This window comes from Meles meles, chromosome 12 (assembly GCF_922984935.1).
Source record: "Meles meles chromosome 12, mMelMel3.1 paternal haplotype, whole genome shotgun sequence".
NCBI classification, from domain to species: Eukaryota; Metazoa; Chordata; class Mammalia; order Carnivora; family Mustelidae; genus Meles; species Meles meles.
Genome location: NC_060077.1, coordinates 79,024,686 through 79,047,915, shown reverse-complemented (window position 1 = coordinate 79,047,915; position 23,230 = coordinate 79,024,686). Strand labels below are relative to the sequence as shown.

The window sequence follows — 23,230 nt, the reverse complement described above, 5'->3', positions numbered from 1 at the left end:
TTTGACGTGACTTCTCAGGATGTACCCCAAAGCCCGAAGGAGACAAGAGGTAGTGCCTGGGGGCCAGGAAGGGAGCAGACCGGGCAGTCACCCTGCGCAGCAGCACCCCCTACCGGACAAGGCAGGAAATGATACCAGACGTAAGTGCCCTCCTCTCCCTGTCATTAAGAGGGGTGCAGAGGAAAGAGGAAAAGAAAGAAGGTGGCTAGCACAGCGGGGAGGGGGCTTGAGAACTGATTAACCCACGCTCTCCACAGACATTCAAGTTCAGAGGTGAGATATGAGACTTAGGAAAATGGAGCCAAGTGTTAAACAAAGAGTTAACTGTTAGAACGATTAGTAATTTGCTGCGTATGAACTTGGTTTTCAAGAGAGCCAGTCTGGATCGGGCAGGATCAAACAGTCATGGTACTTGTTGTCTATTTAACGTTGTGAGATGTGGAATGTGGTTCAAATATTTTGCCAACCACTTCTCAGAATCTGTCACTGCCCCCTTACGTGGGAGGAAGAACCCACGTCGGTCGCTTCAGAAAATCTGCCATCTGACCACAGGAAAAACCCGGTGGTCGACCAGAGGGCGTTGTAAACAAAAATCAAAGAAGCATCTTACATTCTTGTGATTTGGTACAGGACTGGCTACAGAGAAGGACAGAACAGAAACGGTTTCAGAGCTGAATACAACTTTAAAACGGATAAATGCCTCCTGGTTTCCTGTTCCAGAGGCAGCCGGCACAAAAGCAGCAGCACGCCTTCCGAAGCTAATCCAGACATTCCAAATCTGACTGCAGGCCAACAAGGGACAGGGACAGAAACGCCCAGGACCACCAGGCGGGTGTGGCAGCTCATGTCCACGGCACAGCCGTTAATTCTGGAACTAGCTTCTTAACATCAGGGCAAAATGACCCATAATAACTGTACCTTCTTCAGGCAACTAAAAAAAAGCCAGATCCGGGTTAATTTCTAAGGGAACAGAAGGTGCAGAGCCTCTGGACTCAGAAGCGCCAGAGAGGAGGGTACCGGGACAGGACCAGCACCCCGTCCTGGACCCCGTCCCCGGGGGCGCCTGCTGACGGGACCGACCAGCATTCTGCTGTCAGCCACCACCAGGACTCTGTCGTGAAGACATCGGCGAGCGGCTGTCAGCACTTAGAGAAAACAAGATCTAGGACTATTTTAGACAAAGAGTGAAACACTGAGAATTGCTGAGATGAGGGGATCTGATGTGGATCGAAAGCCAAACAAAAACAAACCTCGAACCCATTTGCTATTCGACTGTCACAGGATCCCGCATTTAGCGGTCGATGAACTGATCGGTCAGTCACAATTATGGTCTTTCAAGTATTCACGGGGTGTATAGTTCGACAATTCCTATCTGCTCCTGGCACGGAAATGATCTTAGATTTTTTTCATTCATATTTTTTTAACACTGCCTCATTCGCATTTACATGGAATACTCTGATTTTTTGAATATTCAGTTTGCAAAATGACAGAACCCCAGTTCTTCAGCTAGAACCGCAGGCTTTCTCTATGATGACACGACCACTCTCAGAATCCATCCGAGCATGGGCTTTGGTGCGAGTTCTAGAAAGAAAGCCCTCCGGATCAGGAGGGGCTACACGAAGTGGGTTTTTGCCAAGAGACATGTTTTATATTGACTGCAGGGAAAAAAAAATCCCACAGATGGAAAAAAAAAAGGGTGTTATGTTTTTGTCCAATCACTCAAGATCTAAGCTCTCTGATCACTACCGGAGATTTTTAAGTCAATAGAAAAGGGAACTAATCCTCAGCTCCGAAGAAATCCACCTTCTCTCAGACCCTCCTCGACCTCTGCACCTCTGAAGACAGCTCACTTACAATCATGAACGTTTACAGTTTTTTTTTCACAAGCCACCCAGAGCTGGGGAACAATGAATTTCTTACACCAAAAGGTCCTTACATAACAAACAGGGAGGCCCCGAAACCCCAATTTTGTCTTATTGATGACTGGCAAGAAATCACATCTCTAGAGCCCCCTGTCACAACAGGGTTTGGGACAACACAGGTTAAAAGGGCGGCAGGGCTGCTGGACCCTCATGCGGCCCCGCAGGCCTTCTCTCGAAACACCACGGAATTCTGCGATGAACACTCAACGCGGCAAAGAATCCAAGTGCGCGGAACCCTCCGTCCCCACCACCCGATCAGCCGACCGACCGTGGGGCTCACATCCAGGTTCCCGCTCACTTTTTTAGTCCAGCACAGAACAGACACCACTTAGGCAGTACACAGTGTTGAAAGCATGCAACACGTCCCAGGGGACAAAACCCGGTCAGATGAAGTGTGCATTCAATCAATCTTGGTAGTTGCAGAGAAACTGCCGAACAGCAGGTGAGGACGGGTCTGTAGACTCAGCTTTCCAGCTAGGTTTTACACACCAGCAGCGAGAGTCACAATGGATACACACCGCACCGGAAAGGTGTGTGCAGGGAGAAGAGAGCATCATCACAATGACCGTCTAGGGTAAAAAAGAAAACATCAACAAAACCAGATAGGACCTCCATGTGGTCCATAAAGTGCCTTCAGAATTGGTGCAGTTAGAACAAAAATTGGTTATTTAGCGACCATTAGCCAACGCATACAAGTAAGACATGAAACCGATCTCTGGTTTCCGCAGTTTCAAATCAAGCAGGGCCACGGTTCATTCAAATGTCTCTACTACAAACAGCAAAGAAGAAAAGGCGAGAAGGGAAGGACTGTACAGCGTCAGGGAGGGGTAGCTAAGGTCTCTTCCGAGAAAGGACAGTCCAGCCCTGTCCCCAGATGTGTTCTGGCACACGTAGTTACTTCTAAGGAATAATGGTACGATTCCTTCAAAGTCGACACTGAATTTGCCATGCTATGTTACAATTCTCTCAGCCTGCAGCTAGTACGCGAAATTTGTACAAAAAAAAAAAGGTAATATCCAGTTTGTTTGCATTCTGAGTATGCAGCAAATTACCATTATGCCTAACGTTGTAGTTTAAATGCTCTCAAAGTACTTGTCTGCAGAAGGTTTTTGGACGAAAATCAGTCTTCCAATTCTATTAAAGTGGGAGCGGAGAGGGTACTTAAACTTCAAAAATAAAAAAATGTCACTGACATTCAACCTGGTATGAAATTCAAATACAAAAAAAATATGCTCACTTTTCCAAGTACACGAGACATCTTTAATTGTAATGAAATAAAATCTGAAAATCGGTCTAAATCATTTTAAAAAGTAAACATGAGTTGTAATACTATACCTGTAGAGTGATTAATTCCATTCATTGTCATTATAAAGTATGTAAAATATTTATTAAGGGCTTTGCCTACAGAGGCACAACATAAATAGAATTAAGTCCTCCTGAAATGTAATTAGTGTACACATCAACCAGTTGATAATTCGTGGTGAAAAATGCAGGAACGCGACCTGGGACCGGGCTCCCACATCCCAACCTGGGCAAGTCACAGGCGAAGGCTTGGCTCTAGGAGCCATGCCCGTGGCTGCTCTTCCTGCCTGGTCTCTGCAAAGTCTGTTGTTAGGCAAATGCAAAAGTGCAAGCAGGACTTGCTGGACCAACAGCCACCCCGAGGCCGGGGAGCGAGTGAGGGGCACTTAATCCACCCCCTCAAATCCTTGAGCGTTTTCCACAGCCATGAGAAGCTTCTCCCGTAAATCTTCAAAGGTTTCATATGGAGGTAAGTCAAGGCGATTAAAGCTGCAGAAGTAACAGAAAGTAGGAGTCAAAGACCATCCTTATTACCCTGTGGTCACAACAGCGTTTCCTAGGCGGGCTGGAGGAGGCATGCGGTGTTTGGGCAAGAGAATGTACAAGTCTCCGGCAACAATCCTGAGTCATTAAAAATAAATGGGGCAAAGAAACCGTCCACGCCGACGAGGTTATGTAACCTCCAGAGCAGAGGCGAGAATTTTCTAAGAGGCCACGAAACCTCTCTACCACAGCTAGATGTGGGGCCGGGAAAGGCCCAGCTAGGGTGGGGGGGAGCTCGAAAGGGGAGCGGTCCCTGACGTGTGGGCCGAGCTCCGGACCCTCGAACGCCAAGCACTTACACACGACAGGGATGGACCAAGGTCGCGTCTAGACACTAGATCCTCGACACCAGATCGAGGATCAACTAGACACGTCCTCGACACTAGATCCCACGCCAAGTGCTCTTCTGCGTAGTAACTTCCAGTCACCTGGGATGCCACATATGAACAGAGCAAGTCCCCACATTCCAAAAACTCGCTGCTGTCAGCAGCAGGACGAAAAGACGCACGTCCCCGGTGGGCCCTGTCGAAACCCCGCGCGTGGTTCACGAGACGCACTGAGCGTGTTAAGTCACCAAGCACTAGGAGTTCAGTGGAGGAGCGCACAGCGCTTCTCAAACTGGAGTTCTCGGGAACCTGGGAATCCTGAAGGCGACGTCTGGCAGGGTTTTCAGTTTGATAATGCTCTCAAACGGGCCCTTACCAGTTGTAAAGACAGAACCCCACTTCTGCAGGCTGAACTTAAGAGGAGCCTGTCACAGAAGGTGGCTTTCGTGTCAACCGCGGCGGGTCCTTCGGAGTCCAGGGCCGGGGATCCCTGGGGGCCTGCATTCTCCCCAGGATCTATGACCACCTTCCTCTTATGTGGGACCCTCTGCTCAGAATTATTGAGATGACCGAAGGAGCTAAAGCCTAGAGTGCGTAGGACCCTGTGTGGGCCACAGCGTGTGCCTGCCTGGTGTACTCAGCTGGGGGCAGGGGTCTGGCTCTGGCCTGGCACTAGCCAGCTGAGTGGCCTCGGGAGGTCATTTTTCCTCTACTCCAATGAGCCGGGGGGTCTGTGATTCTTTGTAAAGTGTAATTTTAAATATCCAAGGACTGATCTTTGACAGATCTTTGAAGCCCTCTCCATCACATCACTAGTCACATCTGCGAGGTTTATAAAGTACGCTAGCTCTCGCTCTCCTGCTCAATCACGTTTGGATTCTGAAGCTTAACTGTCCATTTTATCTTTTCATACAACTCGGAAGAAATCAGGTTTATCTCCAGCTAACGCTGGTGGAGGGCCTGTTGCTGGAAGCAGCCAGCAAAGCTCCCTTCCCCGGGGCTGGGCCGGGAGAGACTGGCTAGGCAGAGACAGGCACGCACGCCCCTGCGAGGCCGCATCCCTCCCCACCCGCAGCCCTGCGCCCTCGCTCCGTGGGCGGCAGTCACCTGCGGGGGGGCATCTTGCAGGCCAATGCTGTGACCCACAGAGAAGCCAAGAGGCTCCAGTAAGAGACGCCCGGGCTGGTTTCCTCCCGCGGGCAGAGCTTCATCCCAGGGAAGGGCAGGAATCTTTAACTCCAGCTGTCCGCCAGAGCCACCTGGACAGTTTGGAAAGCCCGACAGCTCAGGCTACACACCAAGCCCACAAACTCCAAATCTCTGAGGGCAGGACCCTGGCATCCGTATTTAAAACGAAACAAAACGAAATGAAACGAAACCAAACCAAACCAACAAAAAAAAAACTTTCTAGGTGGTTTCAATGTGCAGCCGACGTTTGGAACCACTGAATTCAGAGGCCTTATCTGGGCCCCACCGTGTTTTAGCTGTGACCCAAGCATGTGGACTTGGAAAAAGAGGGAAGTTCAACAGGAAGACATCTGTCCACAGGGGCACAGAGGGACACGGGCTGGACACTACATTACTTGGTTCTCTTCAATGAGCCTCCAAGGAAAGGGAACTGTAGCAACGGAGGCAGCGGATCCTAGGGCAGCGGCCAGTGTGCGGACTCTGACTCGGGCAGAGCGGAGTTCCAATCCTGGGCTCTGGGACTCTGAGCTGTGTGATCACAGGGCAAGCTTCCCCACCACTTAAGGGAACACCGGCACGCCAGAAGCCGCGGGAGAGATCCCACTGCGCCCAGTCCACAGAAGACGGCTGCGCCCAGGAATCCAGCGCTTTACTCCTCCCGTCATGATGAGACCACGGGTTTGGGAGTTGTGCGTCAATCCCAGCAGTCCCGGGGCTCGGCCCCATGCTGCCTGCCTTCCAAACGAAGGCTATCATAACCCAGAAAATAGCACGACCCAGATACCGTTTGGACTAAGAGCTCCAAAATACCACCACCTTCTCCCCCAGAAGAAAATGAATGGCAGCAATCAGTGCTCTGGAGACCCGCCAGTTTTAGCTGGAGTCTGCTTGCTTGAAGGATTGGACGGGCAAAGACCATATTCATGCCACTCAGAGTCCCGTGAATGGTATAAATGGGGAATGTTTTCTCTCTGGCAAGGCGAGGGAATCAAAAAGACCTCCCACAGCCAATTTTCCACAGTACACTCTCATGAGGCCCTCGCTAGTACTTGGGAGGGCGGGGAGGCATTTCCTGCAATGAGGGTTGGGTGGCACTGTGTAGCCCAGAGCCCGCTCTGGAGGGCCACACGGCTGGTGACGAGAGGAGGGCTGGGGACTCGCCATCTTCCAGATGGTCCACCTCCACCTGCTTCTAAGAGCGAGAAATAAAAGCCTGTGGGGGAAACCAGCCCAAGAACACAGGTGCTCGGATCAGTAAGAGCTTCCCCAGGAGCTGCTAGGCTCAGGGGACCCTTCAGAGGCATGGGAGGTCCCTCCTCCTGCCCTGGATCCTGGAGGCCTGAGGGCTGCCTTGCTCCACACCTGTCTCTCCTGCATCCCCTGACCCTGACCCCTGGGGACCAGGCCTGTCACACCTCTCATGCTCCTCTAGCCAGTCGAACTGTTGCTAAATTCAAGAGACCTATGGGTTATTGGTGGCTGTGAGAAGTCTTTTATGTTTTTTAAAAAATTCTATGTATTTACTCATTTGAGAGAGAGAAAAAGTGAGAGGGGGGAGTGGAGGAACAGAGAGAGATAGACAAGCAGACTCCCCACTGAGCTCGATCCCACGACCCTGGTATCATGACCAGAGCCTTTGAAATCAAGAGTCTGATGCTTAATGGACTGAGCCACGCAGGGTCCCCCCATAAGAGACCTTTTAAAACAAGGTTTTTCCAGGGCATTTTATCCCAAGTTCTGGGGATAAGAACGAACTTACGGTTGGAGTAAAAATGCCATCCGTCTCACAGCGTTTGAGGACAGTCATTTCCACGTCCAGTGCATACACACTGCAGAATCTGCTTCCAGTGGAAGGATGGGGTCGGGGGAGGAACGTCCCGCAGGACTGGGGGTGGTGGCGGTGGTTAACCCTTTCTGAGACGAACACATTGGGTCCATTCAGACCCTGGTTTGCGTTGTATCAGCATCACAACTTACACGTCGTCGCCATCACTGACACCTCGTGCTGTGCTATTCGTGGGCAGCAACACGGCGTCCTGTGACAGCAGGATCCCCGGCTGAGTATTTAAAGCCCAATCTGTGGACAACTGTGTGTTTCTGTCACTCACCATGTGTGAGCTCTGGGCAGTTTTTCAGGACTCCCCCATTGCTCTATTGTAAACAGCTGAGGACCATTGGAACCTAGACAAAAACAGAGAAATAAATAAATGCCAGCGGCGGGGAAGCAGGCGGAGAACAAAGCTAAGTGCGGCCGGGCTTCAACGGGAAGCAGGTGGGCCGGCGTGCCCAGCGGGAGCCGGAGACACCCTCCCGGCTCCAGGCAGTACCAAGGATCTGCTGTGGGGAGAAGCAAGAGGCCTGCATAGCCTCGGGGCACGGACCCCGCATTACTTGGGACTGGAGGGGCGCAGCGCTGCAGGGCAAGCAGAGGTGCGGACAGGTGCAGCCTCTCTGCTGAGCCCCGCAGGCTTATACCACAAGCTCCTTCGGGGGAGGGATGAAACGCGACCTCTACTGTGCAGAGCAGCGTGACTTTCTAACATCTCTACAGTAAGCATGGGGTGATTCTGTCTCCTGAGGTACAGAGTCCTTCCAGACACACCACAAGACAAGACAAACAGGAAAGACGAACCTGTCTCTGGACAAACTCCAACCCCCCCCCCCCATCCCGATTCCCTGCACGGGACCTGCAGGGCACACACGTGTCTGGGGGCCGGGCAACAGCGCCACCTGGCCCTGCAGGAGCAGCAGTGAGTCTCACCATAAAGTTCGGCGAAGCCGTTCATAGGCACTCGGGACGTCCCCGTGACGAACTGCAGTAACCGGATCCGCTTCTCGGCGTCCATGAGCAGCACGGCCTGGGGACGGGGACGGACAGTGGTCACGGCATCGCGGGATGCCCGGCACATGACACACCAGCGCAGACACGCGAAACTCCACCGCCAAGGTCGCAGTGGCAGACCGGGACAGGGGACTGAGAGTGGGGCCTTTTTTTAAAAAATGGGCATTCCACCCATGCCACCTGTGTAATCTCAGAGCACGAGAGATCCCAAGGTCTCTTTCTTACAAAGCAAACACGCTGCCGGCGCCGAGCTCAGGGTCTCTGGGGGAGGTGTGCTGGGAACCCCGGGGCCAGTGACACACGCCTGGAGTTGGAGAAGCGCCAACACCACGGGAACCCAGGCTAGGACATGAGATGGGAGACTCCAGGTTGTAGGCAAATTCTCTAAAGATAACATTTTACAGAAAGAAAACCAGATGCCAGGGTAGGCCTTCTACAATAATGTGTGCCGCACACCTGAATCAGGACAGAAACTGTGCAGACACGCAGACCGGGCTCTGAAGTCTGCTTGTAACGTCTTCTCTCTCTACACCTCTGCTGGCACTTAAAATAGTATTAACAGGGGCGCCTGGGTGGCTCAGTGGGTTAAAGCCTCGGCCTTCAGCTCAGGTCATGATCTCAGGGTCCTGGGATCGAGCCCACATCGGGCTCTCTGCTCCGAGGGGAGCCTGCTTCCCCCCAACCCCTGCCTACTTGTGAGCTGTCTCTGTCAAATAAATAAATAAAATCTTTTAAAAAATAGTATTAATAATATATATTTAGAAATAAAAACAAATGGTATTATAGTATTATTATGTTACACTACATAAAATAGTATTAATAGATATTTAGAAATTAAAACAAGTTACAGGAGTTATTACTTAAGTCATCAGCCTTTTCTCCCCCTGAAATTACTGTTTTTTGTTTTTTTAAGATTTTATTTATTTGAGAGAGAGAGAAAGAATGAGCACAGAGAGACAGGGAGAAGCAGGTTCCCCGCTCAGCATGGAGCCCAAAGTAGGGCTCGATCTCAGGACCCCGAGATCATGACCTGAGCCGAAGGCAGATGCTTGGCAGTTTATAGTCTCTACCCTGGACTCAACTCACCATTTTGCTTCTCTCCTAAGCTCAAGAGAAAGCAAACACTGGCCCTGAGACAGTAAATGAAATTTCATTTGCATCTCTGACCGAAGGATATAAAGATCAAAATATTTGTTGGAACTAACCAATAAAATGGGGAAAATGATTTTTTAAGCAAATACGGCACCTTGGAAAACTCAGCCCCAAGCATGTTTCGCCTACACTCCGCCACACTCCGGCGGGCCCGTTCTAACTCCTGAACCCAAGGACCTACTTCATTCTACTCGTGGGCTCCTCCAGTAAAGCTGCTATAGTCGGGTTGCTAAGGAAGGACAAAGTGCTCTGGTAAGGATCGAGCTGAGGCAGGGACAGCTGTCCACCAAGAGCCATGGAAAAAGCTGGGTTTCCGCCCCCAGGGGTTCAATGTCGACTGGGAGAAGCATGGGGGAGGCCATGGCCTTACCTTCCAGAACCACTGAATGACAGGGTGGTTTGGGCAGTAGCCGTTCTTGTAAATAGAATGCTGTCTCCAGTCGTTCACGTCCACATCGCCGAGGCCGCACATCAGCAGCTATAGCGGGGAGAAGGAGCAGGTGTGAGCCGGCCCGTGTGAACACCGCACAGACCCCCACGGAGGAATGGCCTTTTCTCACACCAGCATTCTGGCGTGTGCAGAGCAGGTAAGCTGGCGGCTCTTAACGTGTGACGGGGACATCATTTTCCTGCCCTTTCAGATCACAGAGGCAACGCAGGGAAGGACGGGGACCCAGATCCAACGTGTGCTCAGGCCACAGCCTCCCATGGTGGCGGTACCATTGCCCGTCCGTCCCTCGTCCAGCCCGCGCATCTGAGCCCGGGGCTCAGCCTCTCCTGTGCTCCGTTTACAGCTGCTAGTCACTCTAGCTGTTCCCCCTTCCAAGACCTTATGTGTCTCAGGACCTGAGATGTGTCCCAACTCCCAGGAGAATGTGTGCTCTGGGGTAGCCAGAGCTCCTCCCCGCCAGCCTGCCGACCGGATGTGCACCGAGGCCGACCCACGCTCCTGCAGTGACCGGGTCTGTGATGGAGTCCAAGGGCTCCTCCTACTACCTAACCCCCCAGGCAGGGAAGGTGTCCTCGGGAAAAGTGAGCCTGCTATTCCCACAAAGGCACCAAAGAAAAACGATGGACAGCCAACCCAGAAGCCTGAGACTAGATCCCAGGCCTGACTTGTTGGGTGAACCTGGGAGCAGTTTCCCTACTTATAAAACAAAGGACACACTACAGGATTTTGACATCATCTGTCTTGACGTTTCTACTTCCAGAAGAACAGAAGGCTAGCCTGTGAGACACGCTTCATGGGAAATATGGCCTGGACAAATAGGGTGGCAGCTTCCCCAGACACAGCCTTCCTCCTCCTCTTTCAGCACCACACAGGGTGTGAGATCCCTGTGCTTTTTCGGCGGCTACGTTTTCCTCTAGGTCCACAGAGAAGCTGGAGCAAAATCTCATTCCAACTGCCTCCTGCCATGACCTCAGAGTCTTCTGAGTTTCTTCATTAATAAATCTAGGTCAAGTTCACAAAGACTTCTGTTCCACAGCCCCTGGTGCTCACTTCCCCGCCAAGGTCGCAGTCAGCTACCACCACGTGGGGGAGGGGAGCAGGATCTCAGCCAGCCCAGTCTTGTGAGCAGCACGCTGCTGCCCAAACTGGTTGTCCCAACCATGACTCTATCTGAAGCTACTTTCCTTACCCGGTGCACCTGGCCATGAAGCCAACCCAGCTCGGTGGGCCTCCGCTTGTCTGGTGTGTTCTGGAACGACCCTCTGCTGGGTGAGCTACCGACGGCTGGCTACTCTCACTATTCCCCACCGAAAGACTGACACAAGCACCCCATGAGAGAGACAGAGTAAAATCCATCTCAACTTACTTCCTAGAACATCATGGGCCAGAGAAGAGTTAAATACCATTTAAAAATATCTACTTCACAGAAAATGTTCAGAATACAAACCTCCAGCTCATTTTCATCAAAAATTTTAATCAAATCAATAGGAAGCAGTTCTGTGAACCCCTGAAAGAGGAAAAAAAAAACATCATCTCAACACCTTTTTCCTTGAAAGAGACAAATTTTACAGAGAAAACAAACAGCCAGGAAAAAACAACATTCTTTGCTGATGTATAGATCGGCGACAGTATCCCGGACTGTAGTTCTACTAAAAACAGTACAGTCATGATGTAAAAATTCAGAAAAGTAGGAGAATCTAGAAGGTTCAGGTGTCTGAGCAATTTCAGAAGCCCTTTGAAAATATGGGTTACTGTAGGCAGGCGAATTCCAAAAGCCATTTATGACATCGCTATGAGTCAGTGTGTCCTAGAACGCACAAGCCACGGATGTGCAAGAGAACATGTTTTAAAATAAGGTACTGAAAGTGCGGAGATGAGCTGCAGAAGGAGGCAGCGTGATCCAGGAGAGCAGAGAGAGGAGCGCAGGGACCGTGCTCTAGCTCCCGGGTTAACACTGACCACCGGGGCGGTCCGGTGAGATGCTCCGCACAGCTGGGCCTCGCAGGTGTCCCGTTTCCGTACAAGGGATCGCCTGGGGCGGGGCCAGGACCATGCCTCCTGGGTTTCTTATGTAAATAAAGTATGAAACCCTCTGTCCTTTTGTGGGTCTACCTCACATTTTATGTCCTAAGTCCCTGAATTTTTTGAGTGTTCTGCTGGGGTCAGGGTAAGTGCAAGTGGAGATTTGTGATAAGCACTTGGGGCTTATTCCTGCGTTCTCCTCATAGAACTCGAGGTGCTGTCAAGACTTTAAAGGAATTCTACTTTTGGTCAGAGTGAACCATTTTTCAAAGAAGATTTTATTTACTTATTTATTTGAGAGAGAGAATGAGCAGGGGGAGTGGGAGAGGGAGCCCAACAAGGGGTTCGATCCCAGGACCCTGGAATCACAACCTGAGCCAAAGACAGATGATTGACTGGGCCACCCAGGTGCCCCACAAATGAACCTTTTTAAAAAATGATGAATTCCACCACCCTCTGCTAGGGGCCTGGGAGCATCGCTGACATTAAATATTTGGATCTGAGGAGCAGCGGCTTTGCCCTCTAACAGAAGGAGTGTTGGTGCAAAATGGCTCGGCGTAAGATAAAAACCCAGCCAGGGACCGTGCGTTTTCCTCGTACTGGTGCAGAACGGCATCTGTGCAGAGCAGGACCGGCTAAGTGCTCCAAGACCGGGCCGCAGTGTGCGTGGTGCAGGCCTGGCCTTCCTGCCCCACCTGCCCCAAGGACCAGAGCCCTCGTCTCTCCACCCAGGACCGAGGGCGCACGACTTACCTCCAGGAAGGCGTTCATCTGCTTCTGGACCCTGTTCACAAACCTCCACTGGATGACCAAGCTGCGGGAGAGACGGAGGAGCAGTGAGCCCCCTTGTCACCATGAGCCCCACGCATTTCCTGACACACTCTCCTTGGGGGGGAGGGGAAGAAGAGGACCCCCCACACCCCCGCTGCAGGGGACCACAAGGAGGGTTTAGAGCCACGGCACTGCTGACTCAGTACCGCTCTCGGAGTAGCTGGGAAACCTCAACTCTGAGCGTTTCTAACATAATTTATTCCCCCCGATCAAGCCTTAGTTTACCAAAGCTGCCTACAGACAGGACCACACGGACGGAGACAGAAAGGGCCGTGGATAGACAGGCGCGTCACGTGTGTGTTCACACGCACACTCACATACACACACACACCCGTGCATAAACATGTACAGATTTTTTTTTTTTTTTAACCTAAAGATTTCATTTACTTGAGAGAGAGAACAAGCAGAGGGGAAAGGCAGAGGGAGAAGAAGCTTGTTCTCCATTCCATCATTTTTTAAAAAAGATACTATTTATTTATCTGACAGAGACGCAGCGAGAGAGGGAACACAAGCAGGGGGAGTGGGAGAGGGAGAAGCAGGCTTCCCGCCCAGCAGGAAGCCCGATGCGGAGCACGATCCCAGGACCCCACAATCATGACTTGAGCCAAAAGGCAGACACCCCATGACTGAGGCACCCAGGCGCCCCTAAACATGTACATATGTTTTTAAAAGAAGTATCTAGTACAGCATTGTGTGGTACGTTGCACTTGTCCAGCGCACTGTTTTCAGCAATGACAGCAAAATGATTTAGGCTAAGCCTTTAACAACAAAATTTGGGGGCTGACGATAGGGCCTCTTAACAGAAAACGTTTTCTCTGTGATGGTGTGTAGCACACAGCAGAGCTAATGCCAGGCAAGTCCACGCTGGACGCCAGCTAAGAAAGGCATCTGGTGAGGAAGGAGCGGGCAGGGCGCTCCCCAGCGAGGTGGCCCCCGGGGCCCAGCCCTGCTGCACGGGCCCTGCTCAGCCACACGAGGCGTCGCCGCACTGCTGCACCCATCAGCCCGAGCGCTTTCCTGCACCCCAGGGGCACCCGGGTGCCGGAGGGCGGGCGGAGATTTTCACCCTCCTTTCTTTTCCAGGGAAGCCAGCTGCAACTCTGTCCACGTCCACCCCCCCACCAAATCTGAAACCTACAGCAAGTACCTGCAAAGGCCGCTGTACCACCTGTATCGCCAGATCCAAACCCTCAGACTTCGGACCCCAAACACCCTCAGGGTCAGCGCTTTCATAATCCACGCAACACCTGTGCTCTCAAATGGAGACCGTGGGTTCTGCAAGGTGGCGTCCTGCCTGCTCCCAACTCAGAACCCAAGTGCCACTTAATGTGAACAGGTTAAGAACTGTGGTAGCTTATTCAGAGGGTGTTGTTTTGTTTTGTTTTTTTAAAGCACAGCAAGCTTTTACCTTACGAGGATGGGGGAAGGATGGGGAAGCCTGCTGTGTTAACAGGGCTTGCTTTGTCAGGGTCTCTAAGTAGAGGCTCCAACACTCTCCATTTCTCCCTTATCAGGAAGGATGGCTTTTTCTTTGTAGAGGACACTAAAAGATGCCAAGACTCTTGGTCACTTCTCCAAATTCAAGTCCTCTGACCAGTTATGTTGAGGGGAGAAGAGGGAACCAGCTTGTTGAAACGGGAGGGCTGAAGGCAGACGCGGCGCTCAGACCACCGCGGTAACCAGTGAGAGGCAGACACTCTGACGCGGGCACCAGACACGGCTGTGCCGACCTCATCCCTGCACCAGGGCTGGCCAGGGAGCTCCGCACCTGTGTGCTGGAAGCATACGTACATACCAAAGAGGAACGTGTCAGGTGCCCAACAGACAAAGGCCTTCGGGCTAGCAGAAGTGCCCCAGGATGGCTTAACTGCTGGGTTTCCCAAGGACTAAACATTTTGTTCCACCAGCTGAGGCTGAGATTGGGTTAAGAAAATTATAAATATCAGAAATAATTTGCTTGTTTCGCGTATGTGGACTTTCCTACCCATTTTAATGATTTTCTTCCATTTTCAATATGGACAAGAAGTCAGGAGAGAAAGGAAATATTTTATTTCTGGTTGTTTCTAATTTTACCCCACTGGTTGTTGACACGATGTTCCAACACTGCAAATCTCAATTTTAGACTACGTGTCACAGCCTCCAAAAGCAAGTTTGCCGTATTACTCAATACTGTACACTTTTTTCTCCTTTCATGACTCCTTCATAAGGCGGCTCACTGAAGTCATGATACAAATCAAACTTTCCATCCTGTAATTCAACTTCTATTAGCCCAAGCCAGAAAGGAACTCCCGTTACTGAAAGCGCGCCCACAACAGGCAGGAGCTACGTTAGCAAGAGACATCAACCAAACGGACTGTTAAATTCAATAAAAGAAAAGGTTGTGATTCTGTGTATACGTACTCAATATATTCCCTCTTGTTTTCATTTGTCACCATTATTTCTGACCCATTGGGCTTCAGATCCACTTGGTAGGTCTGTAATTGGAAAGATAACAACAATCACCATCATGAAGTTGCCGTGCACGTTACCGAGTAATAATGTCTTACTAAGCAAGATAAGCCACGTTCATTCAAGAAGACTTCCCAGGAGATGGGCTCAGAGTACAAGAGAATATCTAACGAGCCCTTTAAACTGTTGAGATGTTACACACTGAAAGATGTTATCAAAGGTGAATTATTTTGTGGTTATGAGTTTTAATTATTCTTCATACATTACCAACAATGGAGAGGAGCAACACTTTGTAATCTCATTTATCAAGGAATTAATTATGTATAATAGCAAAGACAGGGTATGCTCATCAAGACTACAGAGATCCAAATTCTAATGCACTCTGTTTCTGAAAATTAGATTTTACAGTCACATACACACAAAGATGCATGGAATTTCTCTCAAAAAGGCAAAACATGGGGACTTAAAGAAAAAAAAGGCAGCTTAAGAAGCCCTGCTGAGAAATGGGTTTACCTGCAGTTCTGAGAACCCTGGCTTTCTATGGGCATCTGGACACCTCCTCGCTCACTGCCCGGACGAGCTCCTCCCACAGGGCCCCCCAGGACTGTAAGAGCAAATTGGCCGACAGGAAGCACGGCCTTCTGTGTTTCCTGCCAAGTATCATGCCACAGAAAGCAGTAACTAGCAGGAAGCAAGGGAGGGAGAGTCTTTTTAAATTTTTTAAATAAAGTTTAATTTTTTTAAAAAAAGATTTTATTTATTTATTTGACAGACGGAAACCATAAGTAGGCAGAGAGAGGAGGAAGCAGGCTCCCCGCGGAGCAGAGAGCCCGATGCGGGGCTCGATCCCAGGATGCTGGGATCATGACCTGAGCTGACGGCAGAGGCTTTAACCCACTGAGCCACCCAGGCGCCCTAAAGTTTAATTTTTTTAAAATGAAGTTTGCTCTTGTAGAAATTTTAAATACCACCCGCCTGTCTCCTAATCAAAGATAGCCACACCCATGATCCGTCCGGATCCCTTTCCCTCTTTTTTTCTAAGCAGAACTGGCTACTTCAGAGAGTGAGCCAAGACTGTGGAGAGGGTTTTCCCGATAAGTTTGCGGGTCACATGCATCACGAGGGAGGAGAGATTTAGAGCACCGATGAAATCTGCTTGGGGAGGGGGTCCACCGTGACCCGGAGACACAGCCCCTGCTTGCCTCCCAGTGGTCTCCAGATTAGTCACAGGATCACTGCTCAGTTTACTCTTCCTTCCTTCCTCTTTTTCTCTTATTCAGGGAGAGATCTGGAGTTTCCACCCTATGACCGAACTCCACTCTATGATGTCACTTCAGCTCTTTAACCGTCCGCAATGTGGATTTCAACTGTTACTGTGTTTTTCGTTTTCTTCAAGTCCTTTCTTCCAGCCCGCTTTCCCTTTCTCCATGGCTGTCCTCCATGCCTGGCTCTCCCTGTGACTGCCCGCCTGGCCTCGGGGGGCCCGGGCAATCCTCAAGGATGGTGGACACTTATATGCTTAGGTGTGAGGTGAGGACGTTTCTTGGACTATAACCTCTTTGGAGGTTTGTGGACTGTATTCATTTATACCGCTGCATTTTTAAATAGCTCCTGATGCTTTTTCCTTTTCTCCCCAAAGACTGTCATGCTATTCCTGTTCAGGAATGGACTTTTTCCGTCCGATCCACAGCAAACAAGTTTATTAATTCAAGCCCAGTTCTTGGTACTGAGAGGTCTTCAGCACAGTTCGGCAATACTAAGAATTTTTTCCAGGAGCTGCAATTTCCAGAGAGTTCTGGAATGAGAAGATGGACCAGAGAGAGCGAACTCAGGGAGGGGCAAGGAGAAAAACACGTCGGGTGCCTCCAAAAGCAACACCCAGCTACGAGAAAGAGCAGGCAGCCCCTACTGCCGACCGCTGGGAAACCATTCTTCCCTCCACTGCTGGTAGGAGTCTAATTGCTTCAACCTTTTGGTTTGGCAACAGGCATCAAACTTTAATGTGCACAGCATCCTTTGCCACAGTACTTCCTCTTCTAGAATTTATACCAAGGGGAAAAAACTGGCCAGAACAAAATGTATATTCCAAGATTATAATCATTATGCTGCCTAGATAGCAAAGTAACAAAACAGACGACACGCCCAGCAAGGGGGCACGGCTAGAAAAGGTACGGTCTGGGACACGGAATTCAGTGCAGCCATTAAAATGGCCTAACTCCACATGTCCTGACACAGAAAGGTATCTGGGATATTTAGCAGTGTACACACTGCACGATTTCATTCCGTAAAAATAGAAAGTCTTGTGAGCATGTGCTTTCGAAGAGCAGTTCTGGAAGACGTCAAAATTTTAATCGTGAATTTTCTCTAGATGGTAGGAGCGATGGATGATTTTTATATATTTTATTGCAGTGGCTTTACATCTATTAAATTATTAGTATTTTGTAATCAGATAAACGGATACAATTGTTTTTGAAAGAAAAAAAAGGGAGGACCATACTGTGTTATGTAAGGAGGGCAAGCAAGCAGTCTAGTCTGTGGGCAGCTGTCCAGCTCTGTGGCTGACTCTGGCTGCGGGTCTCTCTGGCAGGCGGTGCTGGGGGGCTCACGGGCGGGGAGGGAAGGCTGGTTTCCAGGTCTTGCTCCCCGAGCCCGGCCAGCAGTGTCTCTCAATTCAAGCTTTCCTGCGGTCAGTCTCCCTTCTGCTCGGGCTCCTCACCGACAACATCAGAGTGGGCCATACTGGCTGCTCTTCCAACCACATTTCGGACTGGCTGCCTAGGGCCAGATGCAGGCCGCTTCCCGTGCTCCGGGTGCAGTGCTCATCACGGGAAGTCATGGACCAGTCCCCACAAGGCAGGTGCCATTGTCGCCATTTTCTCGTGGAGAGGGAGACTCAGGAAGTGGAGAGTGGCCTCCTGCCACCCCCACCGTCTCCCCACCTCGTGTGAACCCCTATTCTGGGCCAGGATCATCACTGTCGTGTCTGAACTCAAGGACCCGATATAAAGGACACTGGCCTAGTGCCTGACCATAGGAGGTGCTCAGTATGTGCTTCTGGAAAAAATCCCTATTTTTAAAAAAGTGTACTGGCCTGAGTACGCAGTCACCTCTCTTCTTCAGAAAGACTATAAATTAGATCAGAGAAACCTCTGAGGAGATGGGACTCTCCCACATCCAGACCCTCTTCCTTGGCAGGTTAAAGTTCTGGATTCACACACATCCCCCGGATTTTTCTGAGGTGCCGTATGTCGAATGTGTGAGGTGTTTGCTGAGAAACTGCTTGGATCATTTCAAGTAAGTGGGACTTGGGCAGAGAAAGGTGCACCTGCCTCTGGCCCCACCCCGGGGTGCTGCTCACTGCTGGGCAAACACCCACCTGCTGACAGGACATGTGTCCCCCATACCCCGAGGGATGAGCCTCAGGGGCCAAGCCTCCTCACCCTCCCCAGCCTCTCTCCAAGCAGACGTGAAAGCCAGCCACACGGCATCCGAGCCAACCCCCTCACGTTTCCTACAGGTGTCATCGGTCTAGCTCCTTGACCTGGTCTTTGAGGAGCCAGAGCCCCTGACCTTCCCGGCTTCGGCCAGAACCTTGCCCTGTCTGCTGCACACCCTTCCTCCTATATCCACTGTCTTTCACTCATTTCCTTCCCCTATGCAGAGTTTCTCGGTCTTTCTTTTCCACTCTGGCCCCTGAAGAGCCCTTTCAGAAGCCCTCCCCTCTCCCCGCCCCTTGCTTCCCATTCAATCTTCATAAACGGATCCGTTTAATCCTGAGGTACATACTGTGGCCTTCTGGGAGCGCCACCAACCACTGGAACAGCAGGGACTTTTCTGTTCCCCAAGGACAAGTTTTTGGCCCCATGGGAGCGGGATCACCCCAGCTGACGATGGATGCCTTCACCTAACTCACGTCTGGTCATGGAGACTTCTGCTGCAGGCTGCTGCCCGTTCTCTACACCTCCTGCCCACGGGCTCCTGCCAGTCCACACTTCCTGCCTTCGAAACAAGCCGCTCAGATGCTAACCCCCGCAGTGGCACTGAGCAGCTCCCTCCATTACAGCCCCAAGGCGTGTCTCCTCCCACGGGCGCAGAGTGTCCGCTTCCTGCTGGGTAGCGGGCCACGGTCCCAACGCTGAGATCTGTTCACCTGAGACTTCGCAGGAGGCCCCAGAAGCCGGCAGCTCCCAGTTCTCACCAGCCAGGGAGCTGCGCGGAAATGACCACAGCGGGAGTTCCCTTCCGTGACATGATGGCCCAACTTCACGGCCTGACCCTCCCGGCAGCAATAACCCGCTCACAGCCCCGAGGAGGGCCGGCTGCAGGTGCACCCCACGTGCGTGGTAACTGGACGCCGCTGAAGAAACGACCACGTTCTGGCCCCAGGGAGGCATGTGCTTCCTCTCAGGTTCAAGCAAAAGGGCAACGCACACTCAACAGTTTTGCAGAGGGCTGGCAGAGAGCAGAGGCTGGCATGTCTGTGGGTGCCCACGCTGGTTCCACTGCTCTGCCGGGAGGGTCCCCCCAGTCCCAGGCGCTGTGGGGGTGAGTGCACTGTGGCCAGCAAGATGTGTACGCAGTGTGGCCACCGCCCGCCTGTGCTTAATGCCCAACACCTACTCTTAGGAATACATGCCCAGTCATCGTGCTGAATGCCATGGGGAGACACGGACACACGCCTGGGGTCAGGCTCAGTTTCCTTGAGGAAGTATGTCTGAACTACAGGTGGGAGGCAGTATGTTGCCAAGAGATGTGATGGCAGGAGCAAGGGTCCTGAGGCAAGGAGGAGCTTGGTGTGTTCCAGAAGTCCAGTGAGACCAGGCCCAGAGAGCGTGAGGGACAAGGCCATGCGGGACCTCCTGGGGCCAATCAATGATCTGGATCTTTATCAATGTTTCTGGCAGAGAGATGACGACTTTTACGTCCTGCAAGGACCAGTCCGCCATTACAGGAGGATGAGGCAGATATAAAAGCCCAGCTGGGAGTCTGTGAGGTACCTCAGACTGGGTGTTGTTGGAGTGAGAAGGGAAGAGATGGATTTGAGACGTATCTGCGGGTTAAAATGAACAGGGCTTGGGAGGGAGTGGAAATGGGAGATGTAATTGGTATGTGGCTGCTTCATTCTCTCTCAGTTTCTTCCCAGAATGCAAAAGAGGTAACGCCAGTTCCCTGTTAATCAGTTTAGCTCTCTAGAAAGGGAAGGCAGCAGCTGAACAAACAGGGCAACTTATTGGTCTCTGACTTCTCCTGTGCGTCTGCTCTGATGACTGCCTGACTCCGCCCGATTCAGTCGGAAAGTCAGAAGAACCTACAGCATTAAGTGAGGCGGCCCGAGAACTGTTTCTAATGAATAATTGACGTGAACTGTAACAATCGTCAGAATCTTCACCAGACGTCTACTTAAGAGTCCACACAGCATGTGTCTGGCCATCCTTTATCAGATGGAAACAGTCCCATTAACTGTGACTAAGGGAGCTTTCCCAGCGCATCTGCTCTGGCTCTGGCATTGCTAATGTCTTCTGAACGGCGCTGAGTTAGCCCTATGGTTTTCTAGAAATGGGTATGAAGGGTTTTTTTGTTTGTTTCTGCAGTCGACACACAAGATCGATTTTAAGTCTTCCGTGGTTCTTTACTTCTACTCCTTCCTCTATGTGTTAGAAATGAAAGGAAGACAGAGTTCCAGGATGATTATCCGTGTGCTGCCCTTTGAAAATAGGCAGTGAAGACCCTTAAATGGGTCCAGCTTACAGAACGAAGTCATAGCAATTTATTCTGTTTTCTCACACTCGGAGCTTGTTACTTACAACATTATTAACAGTTAAAAAAACCAAAAACCAACTAGGTTAGCACCATCACTCAACTGCTCAATAAGCGGGTCTCAGGGGCCACCAAGGCGACTGAGGTCGGCTCACAAGAGACAGTGGGCTAGTAATGATTAGGGGACAGCCTGAGCAGAGTTTTGAGAGGGGAGGACACAGCAGGAAAGCGGAGGGTGCCACACAGGGAGCCGGCCTGGAAGTGTCTCTGTGGACAAGGTCACAGGCACACTATGGTTGTCAAGGTGAGCAAATGGAGAGGTCAAAAGACAAGGCTAAAGGTGGACAGTGTCAGGTCATAAGCTATGCTTTAAGAAAAAAAAAAAAAAAAAAGGTTTCAATTTACCCTGAGGGTCACAGTAGACAAACTGCATGTTTGTGTTTGCTCTCTAAGACGGGGGACCCAAGAGGGCAGGCACCTGATTTCCTGGCTTCACCTACACTGCTGAGCACTGGCTTTCACGAAAGGACAAAGACCGGGATCGGATAAGACCTCCCGAGACACACTGTCATCACAAGGGACAAATGAATCGAAGGTTCTGGGCTTAAGACAAACACGCCCTATGAAACTTTATGACGGTAATGAGAGTTCCCAGCAGGCAACTTTACCTTTGACATGGACATTTATGATGAACTTATTTAGTCTAATGACACCGTGCGTGCCAAAAAAGAAGGGAACGCTACAAAAATCCGTGCCTGCTGAGCTCTACGAGATGATTCCCGTCATGACCACAGAACCGTTAACGGCCCCCCCAAAATCACCTCTCCTGGTCATGTACTTAAACCACGATATATACATACTATTTTTTGAAGTACTTAAATTCTAAAACCAAGGCCCAAACACTCATATTCTGATTTGTGAGAAGATGGACCTCACGCCCCAGAGGCCTCAGTATCGTCTCTAACTTCGCCGGAAGGAGAAGCAGAGAAAAGGGACTGTAATCAGAATTGAGCTACTGGGGGGACAGGAGGTACCAACACAATGAGATGCAGATTAACATCTGAAGCTCTCAGAGGTAATTTAACTACCCAGCGGAGGCCTGTTACAGCCCTTCTATGAAGAAGCAAAGATTCTGAAAGTCAAAGAGGGAGTCCCGGGGAGGCCCACGCGTACCTGTCCGAAGTTTTCTTCATCAATACAGAACATGAGGTCCAGTTCGGTAGGATCATTTTCCAAGATCCACTTCAAAGAGTTGTAGTATTCACTATCCTATAGAAAATGACACAGAAATTAAGTCTTCCTTCCCCAAAACAAACTCATTTGACTTCTTCAAGTCATTAAGTCCGTGTTACATAATTCCATTCTGAATGCTCAAGGCTTACTAGTCACTAACAGGTGTCTTGCTCTGCTCCAAACCTTCTCTTCCCCTGTGATTTAAAATATAAACCAAACCAAACCAATGTTTTGGTGGTAACAGGGGACTGGACTCGAATCCTGACCTCCATGAAGCATAGAGGAAGCAACCTGCCCTGGCCCAGCAGAAGGAACATTACCAAGCTGACCATGGAGAGATCAATTTACTCCCCATCTTTTAAGGACGAAAATATTAGAGGAAACCAAGAGAGAGAGAGAATGTTCTACTTTAATACCAATGATTCTATACCACCTTCCTGTGCTTTTACTGCGCTCTGCAAGTCCTGTAAGTGGACAGGAAGGCTGCTCTGGTGTCACGCCGGAACACAAGGCCCAAGGGCCTGGGACTGGGGACGCACCCGCCAGGCTCTGGGAAGGCAGAAGGGAACGTGCGCACCATGCGTCAGGAGATGGTATACAATTTAGACGTGAAGAGGATTTCTACATTCCCAGCTATAAAAGCGTAAGTTGAAGGTGGGAGCTGAGAAGCCATCTCAGGCTGGTGCTGGGACCCTGGGGAGCAACTCGTCACGGGAAGACCAGCTGAGTGGGCTCTGTCCCAGGGGGACAGAGAGCTTCCTGATGGCCCAGTGAGTGCGCTGGCACTTGGGCAAATACCCCTATGCTCGGCCAGAGCTAGATGGTGGGGGGATGCGTAAGTTAAAAGAAAAACAGAAGCAGGAAGTATGTTATGAGAAGAGTGTCATTTTTGTTTTTATACAAAATCCTTCCTGCCCTACAATGGTCAGCCTAGACAAAATGGGTAAGTTGACTGCAATGTGAAGACTCAAATCCCGTTTCAGAAGGTCTCCCAGCATCCTTTTCTAACTGGGTTCATCCCGTCCCCGGCACCGTACCGGTCACTGTCACATCTGGGGTGAGGGTACATGCTCGTCCCTTCATCTATGTTCTGGCCTCTGTTCCTGCTATGTGCTGAGAACAGAAACGAAGGGGTGGTCGATGAAATCTGTAAACACTGCTGTCAGCAGTCCTCGATGGAAAGCAAGAGCTGCAGCGAGACCACCAGTGACCC

The 23,230-nt window shown here is 50.7% G+C and overlaps 1 protein-coding gene across 4 annotated transcripts in view; it reads right to left on the bottom strand.

Moving 5' to 3' along the window:
* Nucleotides 1–3,168: 3,168 nt before the first annotated feature.
* Nucleotides 3,169–23,230, bottom strand: part of NEDD4L (NEDD4 like E3 ubiquitin protein ligase) — a 333,633-nt gene continuing 313,571 nt past the window's right edge. For all 4 annotated transcript variants that reach the window (XM_046024976.1, XM_046024977.1, XM_046024978.1 and 1 more), the window contains 8 exons: nt 21,958–22,053; nt 14,980–15,053; nt 12,502–12,562; nt 11,174–11,233; nt 9,646–9,753; nt 8,043–8,139; nt 7,390–7,462; nt 3,169–3,713 (listed from right to left, as the gene is read on the bottom strand). In XM_046024976.1, the coding sequence (XP_045880932.1) occupies nt 3,611–3,713; nt 7,390–7,462; nt 8,043–8,139; nt 9,646–9,753; nt 11,174–11,233; nt 12,502–12,562; nt 14,980–15,053; nt 21,958–22,053 (672 nt within the window). In that variant the 3' untranslated portion in view covers nt 3,169–3,610. The remainder of the gene's footprint in view (nt 3,714–7,389; nt 7,463–8,042; nt 8,140–9,645; nt 9,754–11,173; nt 11,234–12,501; nt 12,563–14,979; nt 15,054–21,957; nt 22,054–23,230) is intronic.